We start from the raw sequence: 16,749 nt of genomic DNA, 5'->3' as shown, positions 1-16,749 counted from the left end.
TCCTTCTGTTGCTACAGTTCTTTTCCATTTTGTCCTACCCAAATTCCTTCCGCTGGGCTGCCAAGGAATTTCTCTTATTTTTTGCTCTCCTCTCCCACAACGGCCCGTCCTCTTCTAACCAGCTTTCGTTCCCCTCCAAAATGAAAGCAGTTACCCAAACAACCTGCTTTGACCCCAACATCTGCCTGACAAACACTGAGTCTTAATTCTCTCGCTATCCCCTTTTTATTTTCTTTCATTTCCTTTTTCTTGGGGGTGGGGTGCATAGGGGGCTCAGGACATGGGGAGAACTTTGGGCTGAGAGGAGAGTTAGATGCCTGCAGATACAAACTCAGTGGCAGATTCCTTCCAGCCTCATCTCAGGAACTGGTGGCTGTTCTTGTACCTGGAACAATAAACCTTGACAGGTTTACAACTGATAAAAGCACCTCTCCCTCCTCCTAAACAGATGGGTCAACTTTACCAGCTAGATTATCACCAGGTACTAACATCTTCCACCTGGTCTCCTTCCTTCCGCTACTTCTATTCCCTCCACTTTACTGTCCTCTTTGCATCCCTCCATTTCTAAAGAAATCAGAGCTCATCCTGGAGGCCCTAATTTTTTATTTTTGTGTCTCACCCAATGACCTGAGTTCCCTAGGGCCAGAATTCTCTTTTGATTCATGGAACCTTAGTTCCTATGCCCTTCTCAAACTTCTTAGCTTTGTGAATGTGAGTCCCAAATATGACAACTTGACCATTCACCAGAAGAGCTCCAGCCAGAAGGTACCAGGTCCTTCTACTCAAGAATCCCTTCACCTGTCTCTGCTTCCAGGCCGGTCCTGGGTTGATTTATTTGGGAATAGTGTCCAAGGGGGACATGCCCATAGCAGTGAAGAGGGGACACAAAAGTACTCAGTGACACTAAAAAGATCCACCATGTTAGACCAGGGGAGTCTATTAGAACACAAGTTGGGCAGGAACGGATCATCCATCTAACCAGTGATAAAAGAAATCAGAGGAATGTCCAACTGCAGCCATGAAACACAAATTTCAGACTGAAATAGATTCCGTCTTCATCCTGTTGGCCAGAAAAAATATTTTAAAATTGTTTATGCTATTATTGTTTGTATTATTATTATTAACATTTTATTTTTGCTGCAGTTTTTGTTATTTTTGTTGTTGCTGCTATTATACTACTCAACAGAAGTTTAGAAAGATTAGTCAGATTAATTAGTTTATTGGTAATTTAAAGCTGAAAACTAGTAATTAAGCCAAAAACTAAAAATGATCAGTGATGATTCATACCAATGTAGGATTTGGGAGGAAGAGAATCTAAATTTTGGATATAAAATTTGGCAGCTGTGAAATAAACAGGACTTGGGGATCAGAACTATGGTAATTGGAATATTCTTAGTCACTTAGTCTCTCTCCCCACAACGTGCTCCAAATTCAGCTAAGATCACTGTGATCTGTTTGATAAAGGGGAAAAAATACATTTGTTTTTGTTGACAGAGAACAAAGACCCCAGGTTTGTTCTTCAGTCATTTGCATTTGCACGTTAATTCCTTCTGCTTAGGACCATCCAAATACCTAAGATCTCTCCTCTCTAAGTTTGCCTCCTTCATCTCTTTGCTCTTATTACACATCTCACTGAAGAGGGTGCATCATATAAGACAGGTATACAATTTCAGCCCTCTCCACAGACACATTCCATGGAATATAAATTCAATAATGCAATTCTCTGCACAACAAGCTCTCTGCTATCTTTCAAATATAATTAATGTTTTGATAGTGCAGTTCTTTAACTACATATATACACACAAAAACAGACGCACCCTCTAGCTTTGCTGTTTGTGAATCTAAAACAGAAATGGATTCGGCTCTTTCAGTGACTCCTAAAATTCCTCAACTCAGTCAGCCTACAGAGAAGAAATCTGTTTAGGTAATAACTGCACAGTCTGTTGTGTGTCCAAAAATACTTAAAACAATAAAAATGCAAGCCCCTAATTTTTGACAGTCATTTTTGTCAAATTTCCTAGTAATTAAAGGCTATTCTGAATTGATATTCTGATACAGACATTCACCAGATAGCAGTCAAAATCAACAAAAACACTGTCCTAACCTACTGGTTGTCTTTTCCAAGTTTTGATGATGGAAACTGAATTTCAGTACCTTCCATTTATCCAGTTGGTGCTAAATTGACAGAGATGTATAAAAACTAGCAACCATAACAACGGCTTCCACATGAGACTGCTTATTCCGTCAGATACCTCAGTTATATGTTTCAGATGGGTTAATCCACCTAATTACAGTTGGTTGTATATGGACATATTTGTATGTGAAATAGATGGTCAGAAAGACAGATACATAGATAACCACCTATGCAATAGCAGTTAACTGAGCAAATGCTGCTGAGCTCCTATATTCAAATGTACAATATCCCTAACATTTTATTCCTACAAGCTGACTACAATTATAAGAGGATGAATAAACTTCAGACTGCAGGACATGATATGTTTTCAGTCTTAGAAGAAAAACGTGTAATCTGTAATACTTAATCCAATGAAAATATAAACCTTAATCTCCCTATATTGTTACTGAGTTGAAGGAGCTAGTTATTTGGAATTGATACACTGATTTCCAAGCATCTGGGTCATTTTGTTTGATTTGTGGATGTATATGAGGTGCTGGCAAGGGTAACACTTTACACATTTCTGCACAAAATTTTTAGAGAAGATACATAAAAATAATTTTTTAAAATAATCTTTTGAGGTTTTATTTTATTAATCGTCATGTGGCAGTTGATGTTTGGAATTGTGAAAGAAGGTAAAAGAATGATCAAGTAAAGAAGCACATGTGGCTAATTCTAAATAAGTAGATCTTTTTACTAGACATGAAAGAAACAAAAATATTTCCCCAGTACAGTTGTGCAGAAAGAGGGGAAGAGTGTGATTTGTGGAGCTCACTGTGCTTTTTGTTATTGTTTTAGATGGTAGTAGCCCATCAGGGTTCCTGTAACATTATTTTTCTCCAAACTGTTTTCCTTGAAAGCATAAATGTGAGGACTACTTATCCCTTCATTCCTTCACAGGCTAATGTATAACAGCAAATATTTCCATTAGATTTTCAATAGAAAAAAGTCTTTACAGGTTGGTAGTTCTATTTTAATACAGGACCAAATGATCGATCCCAGTTGTTTAGATGCAGTTAACTTGATTTTTGCCAATACTGAGCTGCTGTGTGTGTGTGTGTGTAAGATTTTTACAATATTGATCAGCAATGATGTGTGAGCTATCAAAAAGAAATCTGTTAGGTTTTTTAGATTTGTTCTGATTTCTTCCTTGTTTTCTCCTTTTTGATTTGTTTTTGAGGCAGTGACACGACTACTTCTCTGATTCCCAAATGAGGTTTTGTTTGGCTCAGGTTAATATTAAAGAAGATCACATACACGGTTGGAAAATATTGTTATTTTTCTTTAATGGGGAAAATTGGACTCCCGCGTGTCAGATCTGTGGTTTTCTGAAGGGCAATGGAAATGGTACTGACATCACTTTGCACTTTAACAATCGGATTTGGTCAGGGTACAAGTTGTTTGTTTAACCCGACAGCTCGGTGCACCCCGTCGCACGCTTTGCACACTCATTAAAACGATTATTCACGACCTGTCGAGTGTTTTCGGGTTCATTCACAGGAAAGGCTTGGAGCGAGCCAGAGCAATTCAAGTCAACACTGTCCACTACCCCGACGCACGTGAGGACGAGCTGGTGCGTGCGTAGGAAGTCGGTGGGCGGGGGGCGGGGGGGGGGGGGGAGTGACGCCTTAGCTCTAAGTCCGGTTCATCTGATGCTCTGGAATCTCAGTCTCGAAAGAATGCTGAGTGCTTGGTCCTAAAGGGCCATATCTCTGTGTTAACTTCAAGGGCTTGGCACGGGACAGAAAAATAAAAATAGACAAAATAAACAAACCTCAAAGCTCTCCCTCTGCTCCTCCTTTCAACCTTCCACAAAGCTTAAGGTCCCAGGGCTCGCCCACCTTCTGCCTGCAGCCGTGTGACTGCGAGGCTCCACCTCTCAGAACACCGATGCTGAGGATAAGCAGTTTCAGGAAAACTCACCAGGGTGAGGAGAGTTAATTCCATGTCTCAAGGCCCTTTCCTTCTTAAGAAAGAATTCGATTAATTTTTCTCTATATTCTTCGCGGATACCAGAGAAAGGGGAAGCGTGAGAAACGAAGAGAACTATTAACCGTATTTGGTAGATGAATTCCAAATTATTAGTAAGGAAAAATTGATCCTCCAGACTGCAATAAAAGATCTGTAAAGTCAGAAGCAAATTGCCCTCGATGAATTTGGCCACTCTTCCCCCCCATTTCCAAGTCATCTTTCAACATTTTGTAATGACAAGAGAAGCACGTGAATCTCAATCTCCCATAAAGAAAACAAGGCCTGCTGTCCCTTCTACCTGATTCTACTTTTATTCCTTCTAGAGTACTGCATTTTACATATGAAAGTCACACCCCTTGGTTTTTAGTTGTCCTATTTGTTCAAATCAACTTTGATGGATAACATTCACATGTGAGCTTTTAGTTCAAGAGAAATGCCAATCTTCATAAGGTATAATTGTAGACATACACTAAATAATAGAATATATGCATTTAATATGTACTGAAGAACCTGAGAATATCCTGTTTCAGCATACCCCTGGCATAGAGGTAATAGATGTTTTAAAACATTGCCACTTCCATATTCAAAATCCATTGCTCCTTGATTTTCAATACCATTAGTAAACCCAATGGTCACTTTATTGTCATGAGGGTAACCTAGTCATGTCAACGGAAAAAAACAAAAACAATAAAACCTCATTCATCAGTTTCATTCTATCACACCTAACATCATATAATCATCTGTTTTCCTGTTTTATAAAAACAGAAGCACAATGTTTGAAGAGAAGAATGGAAGCTTTTGAGTAGTGTGAGATTTTAATCAGAGACAGATTCCTAATTGCTAAAAAGTAAGTATGAATAAGTAATTTCATAAAATCTTTGGATTGCCATAATTCACTACCAAGTTTACTTAAAATTGATCTGTCAAATGTGTTTCCTATATAAGCTCTTTCATTAAAACCAACCTGCGATAATAATCAAGAGGCAGATGCTGAAATATGTAAGTAAATAACTGAAAGTCTGCATAAATAAACACAAATCAATGCAGTAATAGACCACACCATCGATGCAGGAATGATCGATTTTAGTCTTCCAGCTGCAATCAGAGCTCCCAATGTATAATTAAAAGTATATTTTTCAGCTCCACTGCTGCTACTACTACTACTACAATTACTACTATTGGAAATAAATAAATAAACAAGCCCTGTTCTCACTTCTACCTGATTCTACCTTATTCCTTCTAGAGTATATTTGATGGGGTGGGAGGAGTACTCTATTTTTTCTAACAAAGCTTTGCCAAATTTAAAATTACATCTAATTATAAAAATTATAAAAGTATTAAATAATAAAATTGCCACCTTATTCATGTTCTGAATTTTCAACCTTCATTATAGCCTCTAATTATTCATTCAGCACGTTTTAAAGGGTAAAAGACACACAAAGTGCTCATTAGTTTTAAAGATTTTTTTAAACTACTATGGTACCTTTGGCTTTATAGGTTCTTTGGGCCTTTTGTTAAAAGAGTAAAAATGTTATTTCCTCAACATACCCTGGGAATTTTTATGCCTATGCCTGCATATGCAAGCAGTCTGAAACAAGGAAGGGGGGAAGAGCATCTGCGTTATTCCAAAATTGTTTCATAAAGTGATTGCAAAACAAACAAGTGTCTGACTCAAAGAAATAAATATACTTTGGATTTCTAGAAATTCACATCTGAAACATTTCAGATTTTGCTTAAAGTTAAATTTCCTTTTTGAGAATATTTATCCCTGGAGGGCAGAATTAATTTAAATTAGCAAGTACCGGTGTATGATGAGTTTGAGTATTTAGGTTCTGTAATGAAAATATGGTGTTCACATTTTTTTCTTAATCAACAAAGATGCTTATTTACATTCATCCCTGAATTAGTGTGGTCCTTCTGAAGCACAGGCCTCAAATTTTTTCTTATTTATGAAATTCAGCTTCTTTGAAAGTGATTTTTTTCCTTGTATGATATCACTAGCACATAAATATCCACTTTTATTATCTTTATATAATTATGTGACCAAACGTTCTCTTTGACTCCTCTCCTTTCCATCCAGGAAACAGGATGCAAGGGCAACTGAACCCAAAAGGAAAATATCACCAGTTATTGTTTAGAGCTAATTTAACAGATAATTTAACTTCAAACAACAATGATCAGGTCATTAAATTTCAGAGCAATGAGAAAATGAAAGAACTGAGAGATAACTCAGTTTATCTCTAACCCCACTACAGTTTTTAGTTTTCCTGCTCTGTCAACAGAATCAACAACGCCTTGCCTTCCAGACCCGGAGCTAGATAGGTTTGCACCTTAAATACATTCTGATTAAAAGGATTAGACAATATGAGGAGAAGAAAAGGGGAATAAAACTGAGGAAGATGGCCCCAATTTGAGGAGTGCTGTGTAGAAAAATTCAACCTAAATCGAAACTAAATATCCCGCACATGTCTGGCAGTTGAACAATCTCTCTCATTCGGATAATAATCCCTAAATCTTGCAGTGTGCAATGTGCTTTCCTCCCTTGCAGCTTTTCCGCAGGGCCGAAGAGGAGGGCTGAGATTTATATGCCTCAGGCAACACACCATGAAAATGACATGGGACATCGTATCTCCTCTCTCTCACACAAGCATAATTTTGAGAGTTACTGGCTATTTTAAATGTCTTTTCCTGATCTCAACAATTCTGGAATTTCTGTCTACCTCAAGTTTTGATAGAGGGCAAGGTGAGGATGGGGTTGAGTCATAGAAATTGAGTCTTATGGAAGACGGGGAGGGGACAGTCGGAAATGTTGAGCTCCAGTCTTCATGGTTCTTTCTTTTCAAAGCTAAAGATCGCTGCTGAGAATCCCCCTCGCACAGGCAGGATGCTCTGCCCACCTAACCCCCTGTCTCCCTTTCCCTGGCCCAGGGACACCTTTAAAAGTGTTGAGGGAATTCCTACCCCAAAGGGTACCTCTTTTCCTGTAAGAACACTTCACTTCGGACCACAGGTTTGGGCAGAAAAGAAACACAGGGTAGAAAGCGAAATGGAAGAGTAGAGAGTGGAAAGGAGAAAAGGTTTCTACTACAGAGAAAACAGTTCTATCAACTAGCAAGTGCTAAGATCGGAAACCGCACTAGGTAAACAAAAAGAAACAACTTTGGAGGGGAAGCGGGCGGGTGGAGAACACGGAAGAATAAGAAGAAAGGGAAAAGGTGGGGAAGCGCGCCGGCCAAGCTTCTGGAGTCAATTTATCTGGCATCAGCCGGTGTCGAGCTATCAAACTCCAAGCTCCGCTTTGTCCTGGGCAAGAGCGCCCTCACCTTGCTGCTCCCTGCGCAGCGCCCGGCTTCCCCTCTGCTGGCATCTCTGCCGCAGCGTCCCGGGAGCGCCTGTCCACCGCGCCGCCAGCGCCGCCGCGACCCGGCCGCCAAAATCACGTTTCTACACAATTCCAAAATCCGAGAAAACCACGCTGCCGGGTCCCTGCCACAAGGACCTCAAGTCCCGCCATCGTGCTGAAGTCCCCGAGGCGCCAGAAAGGCTACGGGAAACCTCGGCGAGGGCTCCAAACTCGCTTCGGGCCGACTCAACCTGTCTCGCGCGCCCGCAGCCACTCTCGGGATACCCTGGCTCTCGAGCTTACACCGCCGTCTCCAAAGTGTGCATTAAGAATCAATTATTAGCCTGAGATCCCAAAGCCGGGAACTGAGATATTCCCAGCAGGGACGAAGTCAAGCCCAGAACGGTGCTCATTTCCTTATTCCTTCAAATAAGGGAAAGAGAGCCTCCCACCCGCGACTCTACCTGGAGCAACGCCGCTAAAGCCGGCAGGGACCCTCGCCCGACCCAGGCCAAGGAGCTGGGAGCGGAGGGCCAGCTCTGGGGGAGGTGGGCAATGTTGGTGTGAAAATAGGGGGAGGAGGGACATCCCACCAAGAAATAAAAAGAAAGAAAGAAAAGGAAAAAGAAAACTTTAAAACGAAGCAAGCCCTTGGCTCTCGAACAAGAACCTTTGTCTCAAATAGGGGGAGCGAATACATTTATACAGGTTTGAACCTTAAGTCTCCTTAGTGACTTCTTGCAGCTTAAGACTCAAAAATCCTTTTCCACGAAATGAATTACTTTGCCCTTTAGAACCTAGTTCAGTCTCGCATTACCCTGGCTCCATATAAATTCTTCTCCTTTCCTCAGCATCCTTTTTTTCCATGTCTACACCCTTTTTACTTAGGGATCCACCGTGACTCTCTGCCGCCGAGAGGGGAAAAAATCATGCATTCTTTCAGCTACTTCTGATAGCGCGCCCTCTAAGAAAAAAAAAAAAAAGGTGTTTTTTTTTTTTTTTTTTAAGAGTACTTTAGTCCTGGACCTCAAAGTCTCAGTTTAAGCCTTGGTCAAAATCAGCCGGTCGGGCACAGCTACCCGGCCACCCACATCCCGGTAAAGCACTTTCACTTACCGATCTTGGGGTAAGAGCGCTTCCAGTCCTGAAGTCTTTTTCTTCGGCATCCTTCGGGCAACATCAGGCACAGTCTTGGATGGAGGGGGGAAAAAAAGATAGAAATTGGAAGGCAGAAAAGAGACTCAAAATATAACACTACATCATATATTCCCATGAGCCACCTTGGCCTACATCCTTAGGAAAAGGTCCCAGTGAACTGACCGCTGGAGTGGAGAAAAGGTCGGTTTGGGGGCCGAAAACCAAGAGGTGGATTATTTTAACTGCTGGTGGTTGGGGGTGGGGGGGGGGGAGGGGAGACTCTGGAGGGAGGGTAGAGAAGGGAGAATGATTGGGATGGGAAAAGAAAGCTTTAAAAAAAAAAAAAAAGCGCGCAAAAGGAAATCAAGAATGAAGTACTGTTAAAGATAGCGCCTTTGAACTCTTACAGGTTGGAAGCTCTTAGGGAGAATGCAGACGCGAAAAGGAGAATCTAGATGACCCCCTATTCTTTCTGTATCTCCAGGATCTGGCCTCAAGTAGGGGCGGGGGAAGAAGGGGGAATTTTAATTTCAGTTTCACCTACCCTACTTGTTGGAATGGTTGCGCAGATTTTCATGCTGGAGAGTCCCATCTGTCTGGCAGAAGCTGGAGTAGTGTTGGGGGCAGGTTATCTGGTGAAGTAGGAATGTACAGGAACCCCGCCCTCTAGGCACAGTTACACAACCCCAGCAACCCGTCTCAGCCCCTTTCTAAAACCTCTAATGGTCTTCACCTTCACCCTTTGTTAGCCTATTTCTCAAACAGGCATTGAGTCCCAAACACAACCAGCCAATTTAGCTATTCATAAAATTAATTTCTCAAAAGCAAAATTACTTCATTGCATGCAAGTTCTTCAACGATGTTGTAGAAAACAGACTTTTAAAAACCATATTTATATATTTAGAGCTCTAAATATTTTGGATTTCTCCACCTACTTGGGGGAAATAACCACCAATTTAAATATACATAATTAACTCAAACACTACAAGTCTCATTTTCTTATTTCTCTCTACCCTCAATTTGATGCGAGTCATAGAAACCACATGAAATCTTCCATAAGCATAGATATTTGTATTATATCTTGTTAGTTCCAGGCTTCATATTCTGGTAATTTCCAATTTTGAAACAAGTTGAAGAAACATTTGGAAGAATCTTTTCACTGCTCTAGCTTAAGTAAGTCACTTTCTCAATGTTTTATATATTAATAATTTGTATTAACTTGTAGCAGACAAAATATACCTGGAAAGAAATTGCAATTTGAGATGTCAAATGTTATGATCACTAAGCACTTTCAGTTCCAAAATCTCAAAAAGAGCAACCTTCATCTCATTAAAACCAGTTATAAGTATAAAAGAAGAAAAGCTTCAAAAAGTTTCAAAATGTTTTTCCAGCATAAGTTAATTTTAACTGGCAAAGGTTGAAGATAACAAATATCAACACAATGTTACAACCAATTTGTTGCAAAAAAATCTATTAAATGCCATGCTAGATTTCTGTATGTTTTTGAAGATGATAGTTTGAGGGACGATAGGACTCATTGAGATAAATGAAATGTTCACATTGGGCTTCAGGAGGCCTTCACAAAGTTCTTTCTTTCTGTATATCCCCCTTAGTATCTAGTATGCATATTAAACAAACTATTCTTACTTCTAATCATATCCGTTGTATATGTAACTTGGACACGTATAGAAGTAGAACTTTTCTACTCCAGTCCTTAGTTGCTAATCAATTCAAAGAAGTCGATCTTACTTTTGATTTCGGAACATTAAATTTGCCACTGGAATTCTATTTCTTGATCATGCAAATAAACAATCAGAAATAACAGTTATTTAATATGGCCAAAAAAAAAAAAAAATACTTATGGGGGAAATCTGTCTTGTATATATATGTCCCTTTACCTCAATGTGAGTCCAACTGTCTTTGTAGCTTTTGATAGGCAAAAGACTATATTTCTTCAGTCCCAGTACATTCTTATTCTACAAATAAAACCCATGGTGAAAGCAAACAATACATCATCACCTTTTCCAGTCTAAACACATGCTTGTCTTTGAGCTGTTTTGGATCACAAATGTGTAATAGGAATTTCCTTTGCCCAACTTCATTCACTTGGACGCTATAACTATTTTTATTATCAGTCATACATTTGGCTTCTAAAACAATTTATTTGTGGAATTTTCTTTCATGCTTCATCCTAAAGCATTGTTAAATTTCAAGAAACTTGGACCTCTGGTGAAACTGCTCTCATACTAAGAAAATAGAATCTTGTCCAGTCTGCTTAAAGGAGATAATTAAACTAGCTGTCTTGGTCTATTTTAGTTCTTTCCCCATTTGTGTATATTTGGTTCCAGCTCTTTTAATTTTTTCCTGGCCTTATTCTGTCTTTCTTAGATCTCTCTCTCCTCTCTCTCATTCATTCTTTCTTTTTGGTAGCAGACATTTTTTTTTTAAGGTTCAAGATCCTCTTTCCCTTTCTTCTCTCTAGCTATCTCTTCCTCTATCTCTCCATTCCACAGGCCACCCATTCCCATATTCCAATATTAACTATTCTATAGTTGTATTTCAAATCTGTTTCAGTCAGCCTGCTTCTCGCCTAGGTTTTGTTTTGTTTTGTTTTTTTCCTGACAGACTCTCTAAGTGTTTGCCGATAACATCTTGGGGACAGATTATTTTTCACTGGGTCCTTTGTAAGAAGTATCCAGCTTATTGCATTACTGCAGAACACATTTCAGACTATACAATTGTAACAAATGAACAACTTGTCCTCCACAGACTCACCACAGGATCCAATTAGTTACTAAACCTTTTAGTTACGTTTACTAATTATTTTCTGGAGTCACAGCAATTGGATGGACTGCTGAAACAACTCAAGAAAATGTTTTCGCTTCAGATTTATATCTATATGCATATATGTGCATGCATATGTATACTGCAAGTTAAAACAAAATTATGACTAAGCAAGAGGACAAATTTCTAGATAAAACTACACAGACATATTTAAAAGGGAATCAAGAAATACCTCTATAATGTAAAAATGAAAGAAAAGGAGAGAGAGGCATTTTACTTCTTCTGAACATCTGGAGCTTTAAATTGTTATAATTAAAAAATAAAATATAAACATTGATCTGCAAGTCATTACAACAGGTGATCACTTCAGCAAAATCTATATTGCAACTTCAGCACATCTTTATTAGAACTCTTTCATTGTGGGTAAACAGCCACAAAAATAAATGCTGACTTAGAAAGTATAAATACAAATATTTAAACAAAAATATTTGCAGCATTCATAGCGCAAATTGTACCTGAACTGAAGGGCTCTGTGTGTCTATATATATTACATATGTGTGCATTATATTCACTTCTATCTAACCATATACATATATTTATTTATAATTTGCCAAGTGCTATAAACAAGATACCTCAAACAAAATATATAAAAAGCATTCTATCAACTGATTTGAAAATAAACACAAGGTAAATAGCTATGCACATAAAATTAAATAATCTCTTTTTGCTGTATATCTACAGAAACTTAAAGATATCAGCTGAAAAGCCTATATTTTGTTTAAAGCTAGCATTTATTAAATAGCCTGCTCCTTGTAAAATTTGACTCCACAATGGAAGAAATATCATTTTCATTTGAAAAGTCTCAGTTCAAATGAAAGGAGCAGTTTAAATTTCAGTTGGCTGAAAAAGCCTTTGAATTCCCTAGAACTTTAATGATCTTTTAAAAATTAGTTCTACTTAATAAAAGAGACAAAAGTATCAAGATATATATGAATTTAGCCTATTTTTTTATTTCTGTGTGTTCATAGTAAACATTTTTGTAAGTGACAAACACGGGCATATGACCACAGTATCACAATCAAGAAATTTTAAGACAACATTAACAATCACTCAAATTTATGCGGCATCTGCGCAACACAGGTTACATATTTGCAAGGTTTACCTATAAGTACAATAGGTATTAACATTTCACTACATTTAGAAAAAATAAAAGTGACCTGTTAGTGACCACATACATCAAAATATACACAACACAAACTGAAGGCAATCATTAATTTTGTCCCCTTCCGATTCATTTGAATGGGCAGTGCTGCCAACTGAAACAACTTTCGTTTTTTTTTTTAAATACTTAGTATACCAAGTGCATTTTCTAGAACCCAATCTTTGGTCTAAAAGTAAACAAAATTAAAAAAAAAAAACAGCTTTTTAAAGAAAAGGACAAAACAATAAATGGCCAAAATAATTTCTTGGGCACCTCTACTACGAATGCTTCTTAAATACAAATTACAGTTTAACATTTTAAAACTCTCCCCATAATTTAGGTTGTTCTCAAGGTCTGCATCCACCATAAAGATCCATGATAATTTATAATACTGCACACATGGAAATCTGGCGGCTCTTAAGGATAGACTTGTCAGGTTTGAATGAAAATGGCAAAGCAGTCACTATTTAGATACACATTCTACTATAATTTTGACTTCCAAACCTTATATTCTACAATGTATTCTCCCCACATTGCACCTCGCTGACACTCCACACCTTGTTAGAATAATAAACAACCCTAAAGACTGAACAAACGTACAGAAATGGGGGGGGGGGGCTTAATAAAAAATACCTGGACTTATTTTTTTAATTATCATTTACAATGCAAATGTGTGTAAAACGTTCACTTACAGTCTGGTCCCAGGGATGTTAATGTATTAAAGGGTTGGAAGAAGACCCCTGATTTTGATGTGTGAAATAATCAGACAGTCCCCCGGACAGTCCCGTGGTGAAACTTGGCAAAGAGGGTCTTAAAGACTCACAGGGCAGGGTCGAGGGGGCCTGCGGAGACGTGGACGAAGACGCGGCCCGGGCGCTCATGGACGTGCTGCTCTGCGAAGTCATTGACGGGTGCGGGACGTGGGGGAAAAAGTAACTGGTCTGGCCCGCGAGCAGGTTGACCGAACAGGGGTTGAGGGAGTAGGTCCCGGAGCAGGGCACCGACAGGCCGCAGGGCACCGAGGCGGCGAGCGCGGCGGCCGTGAGGTGATGCGTGGCGTAGGGGATCTCCCCGTTGACCAGCCGGTCCACGCTCAGCCCGTTTGCCGTGGAAAAGGAGTGGTTGTTGCCCAGCGAGTTCTGAGTCAACACGGAGCTGTAGGGCATGGGATGGCTGGGGTAGGCCGACGTGGTGCCGTTGTAACTCAAAGTGCTGCTGGCGCGGGGGTGGTGCAGGGACAGGAAGGGAGACATGGGCCAGTAGAGGGAGCCGGCGCGGTCCATGAAGGTGAGGCCGGTGGAGGTGAGGCGCGCCCCGCGCTTGAAGGCCAGCTTGGCCCGCGACGTGGTGGAGCGGCGCCGCAGCTTGCCTGTGGTGCCGCCGATGAACACGTCGTCGCTCGACGGGTCCAGCATCCAGTAGTTGCCCTTGCCCGGGTCGTCGTAGTGACGCGGCACCTTCACGAAGCACTTGTTGAGGGACAGGTTGTGGCGGATGGAGTTCTGCCAGCCCTGCTTGTTCTCGCGGTAGTAGGGGAAGTTCTTCATGATGAACTCGTAGATGCCGTTGAGCGTCAGCCGCTTCTCGGGGCTCTGCCGGATGGCCATCATGATGAGCGCGTTGTAGCTGAACGGCGGCTTCTCGTACTTGCCGTTCTTCTTCTCGCCCTCCTTGCCCCCCTCCCCGTCCTTGCCGCCCTCGCCCGCCCCCTTCTTCTCCTCCCCCCCGGCGCCGGCGCCCTTCTCCTTCTCGTCCGGCCCGACGGGCGCCAGCTCCCCAGGGCCGCCGCCCGGCTCGCCCTTGCCGCCCAGCCCGTCCGCTTTGGCCCCGTCCAGGGCGGCGGCCGGGGGCGGCGGCGGCGGCGGCGGCGGCGGGAGCAGCAGCTGCTGTGGGCCCTTGTCGTCGTCGGCGGCCGGGGCGCCCCGCGCCTGGGGTGGCTGCGGTGCCTGGGGCGGCGGCGGCGGCGGCGGCGGAGGCTGCTGCTGCGGTGGCGGTTGCGGGGCGGGCGGCGGCGGGTGGTGATGATGGTGGTGGTGGTGATGGTGATGCTGGGGGTGGTGGCTGTTGTGGTGGCCGTGGCTTGCGTGGTGGTTGTCGTTCTGGACCGCCTCTGGCACCAGGCTGTTGATGCTAAACGAGGACTTGGGGATCATTTTCACCTCTTTCCTATCTCCCATGTCCAGCATCACCCAGTCGTCGGGGGGAAACGGCGACGGTGGCGGCGGCGGCGGCGCGGGAGCCAGGCAGCAGCGCAGCGGGCGGCGGCGACCGGTGGGTGCCGAGTGGGGCGCGGGCGGCGGCGGCGGCACTGAGCGCTCCGGCAGCAGCGCAGTTGGACCGCAGGCTCCGGCGCTGGCAAGTCATGTAGCAAAAGCAGCAACCACCCCTCAGGAATTAGAAGAAAAAAAAAAAAAAAAGGAAAAGAAAAAAAGAAAGAAAGAAGAAGAAAAAAAAAAAAACCACCACCGCCCCGGGGGTGAAGCTCCCTCGCTCCCAACTCTACTTCTTGGTCTCCCCCCCACCCCCCCCGCTCCCCCCCCCTCTGCTGCTTCCTCCTCCTCCTCCTCTCGCAGCAGCAGTCACAGCAGCAGCAGCAGCAGCAGCCCAAAGGGGGGGAGAGCCGGGCGGCGGGCGGGCGCGTCCCGGAGCGGCCGCGGCGAGGCTGGGGAGACAGCGATCGCGGCGGCTATAGCCACAATTAATTTTCCGAGCTACAGGCGCACACTAGGGCTGTAAAAAAATTTTTGGTTTAACCTTTCCTACCGCTGGGCCAATCAGAGCTGGCGGCGTGCGGGAGCGTCTCTCCCGCCGTCGACCAATCGGCGGGCCCGGGCCCACCCACCCCCGCCCCGCCCGTCCGCCCGCCTGCCCGCCGGCTCCCGCCCCCTCGGGCGCTCACCTCCCCCTCTCCGCCGGCTCTGGGCCTCGCGGCCGCGCGGAGCCGCGTAGGGATACTCCGGCGGGAGCACGCAGCGCCGCGGCCCTTCTCTGCGCCCCCCTCCCCCCCGCCCCCGACTACCTCCACTTCACCCCTGCCACCCCGCGGGTCTGCTCAACCGAAATCTCCCTCTTAGGATAGATCTCTCCCATTTTCGGCTTCCTTCTCACTATATTGAGTCATTTTCGTTTGAGCGTCAATATTTGTCCTTATTGATTAAAGTTTGTATCCAATTTTATTTTTAAAAGCGGGGGCGGCGGCGGCGGCGGCGGCGGCGGCGGAGAGAAGAAGTGGGAGTGCAGGGAGAGGGCAGGAAATGGAGGAGGAAGAGGCGAGGCAGTACTCCGCGGGGTCGGCCTTGCAGGCCCGGGTCCGGCATTTCTGAGCCCGTAGGAAAACCGTGCATGTCGTAGGTAAAGCTCCTACGAGGCTTCGGAAGGTCGGGGAGGAAAGGCCCACCTCGGGGTTGGGGGTGGGGGTGGTGTCCTAAACCTTGAGGGAGGAGGGTCCGGGAGAGGTTTGGAAAAGAAGAGATGAGGAAGTGGGCTGGCGAGCGCGGGGCCCAACAGGGGTTACTTACTCGGTTCCTGCGGCTCGGGCGGCGGCGAGCTCGGAGCTCGGGCGCCGCCGGGAAGCCGGGCCTGGGGCTCCCGGCGCTGCGGCGGTGGCAGGCGAGGGCGGCTCAGTGGTGGGCGCCTATGATGGCCTTCCGAAATAAGGGGTGCTCAGAGAGAAAACAATACCAAACAATCTCGAAATAAACCAGGTAACACATGATCTGTCTGTGCGTCTCTTCCTTCCCTTCTCTCCCGCTCCAGACCTTCGCTCACGCTCTGGGCGACTCGGTGCCGTTTTCTCCTCGTCGCTCCAGCGTCTTCTCAGCTTCTAATCCGAATTGGAAGCGAGTAGCCGTGAGCGATCACCCTGGAAATGTTTTCATTTTGCTTGTTGACATTGGAAAGGGGGAAAAAAAAAAGGGTGGGCGTCTATTTCTTTCCGGTTTTTTTTTTTTTTTAAGCCTTCCTATTTTCACTCCCTCTTTTCTTTTTCGTTCCGTTTCTCAAATGTTTTTAATTTGTGCGGGCCTTAATCCTGAAATAACCTCATGCTTCAGCCAGCCCTTTCCCATCCTGAATGCTGCTGGAGGGCACCTAGGAGCCTTGGGAACGTGCGTCCCACAATTCCAGCTTCTTGGGCTTTAG

The 16,749-nt window shown here is 43.6% G+C and overlaps 1 protein-coding gene and 1 long non-coding RNA gene across 2 annotated transcripts; both read right to left on the bottom strand.

Moving 5' to 3' along the window:
• Positions 1–3,442: 3,442 nt before the first annotated feature.
• On the bottom strand, positions 3,443–9,151 carry LOC133234409 (uncharacterized). Its single transcript, XR_009732130.1, has 3 exons — positions 9,032–9,151; positions 8,604–8,677; positions 3,443–3,903 (listed from the first exon to the last, which is right to left on the bottom strand). It is a non-coding gene; the product is annotated as an uncharacterized LOC133234409 (long non-coding RNA).
• A 3,247-nt stretch (positions 9,152–12,398) lies between these two features.
• FOXG1 (forkhead box G1) lies at positions 12,399–15,451 on the bottom strand. Its single transcript, XM_061394914.1, has one exon. The coding sequence runs from the start codon at positions 14,793–14,795 to the stop codon at positions 13,320–13,322; it is 1,476 nt and encodes a 491-aa protein (XP_061250898.1). The 5' UTR covers positions 14,796–15,451; the 3' UTR covers positions 12,399–13,319.
• Positions 15,452–16,749: the final 1,298 nt, after the last annotated feature.

Source organism: Bos javanicus, chromosome 21 (genome assembly GCF_032452875.1).
Source record: "Bos javanicus breed banteng chromosome 21, ARS-OSU_banteng_1.0, whole genome shotgun sequence".
NCBI lineage: Eukaryota > Metazoa > Chordata > Mammalia > Artiodactyla > Bovidae > Bos > Bos javanicus.
This window is presented reverse-complemented; position numbering and strand designations above follow the sequence as displayed.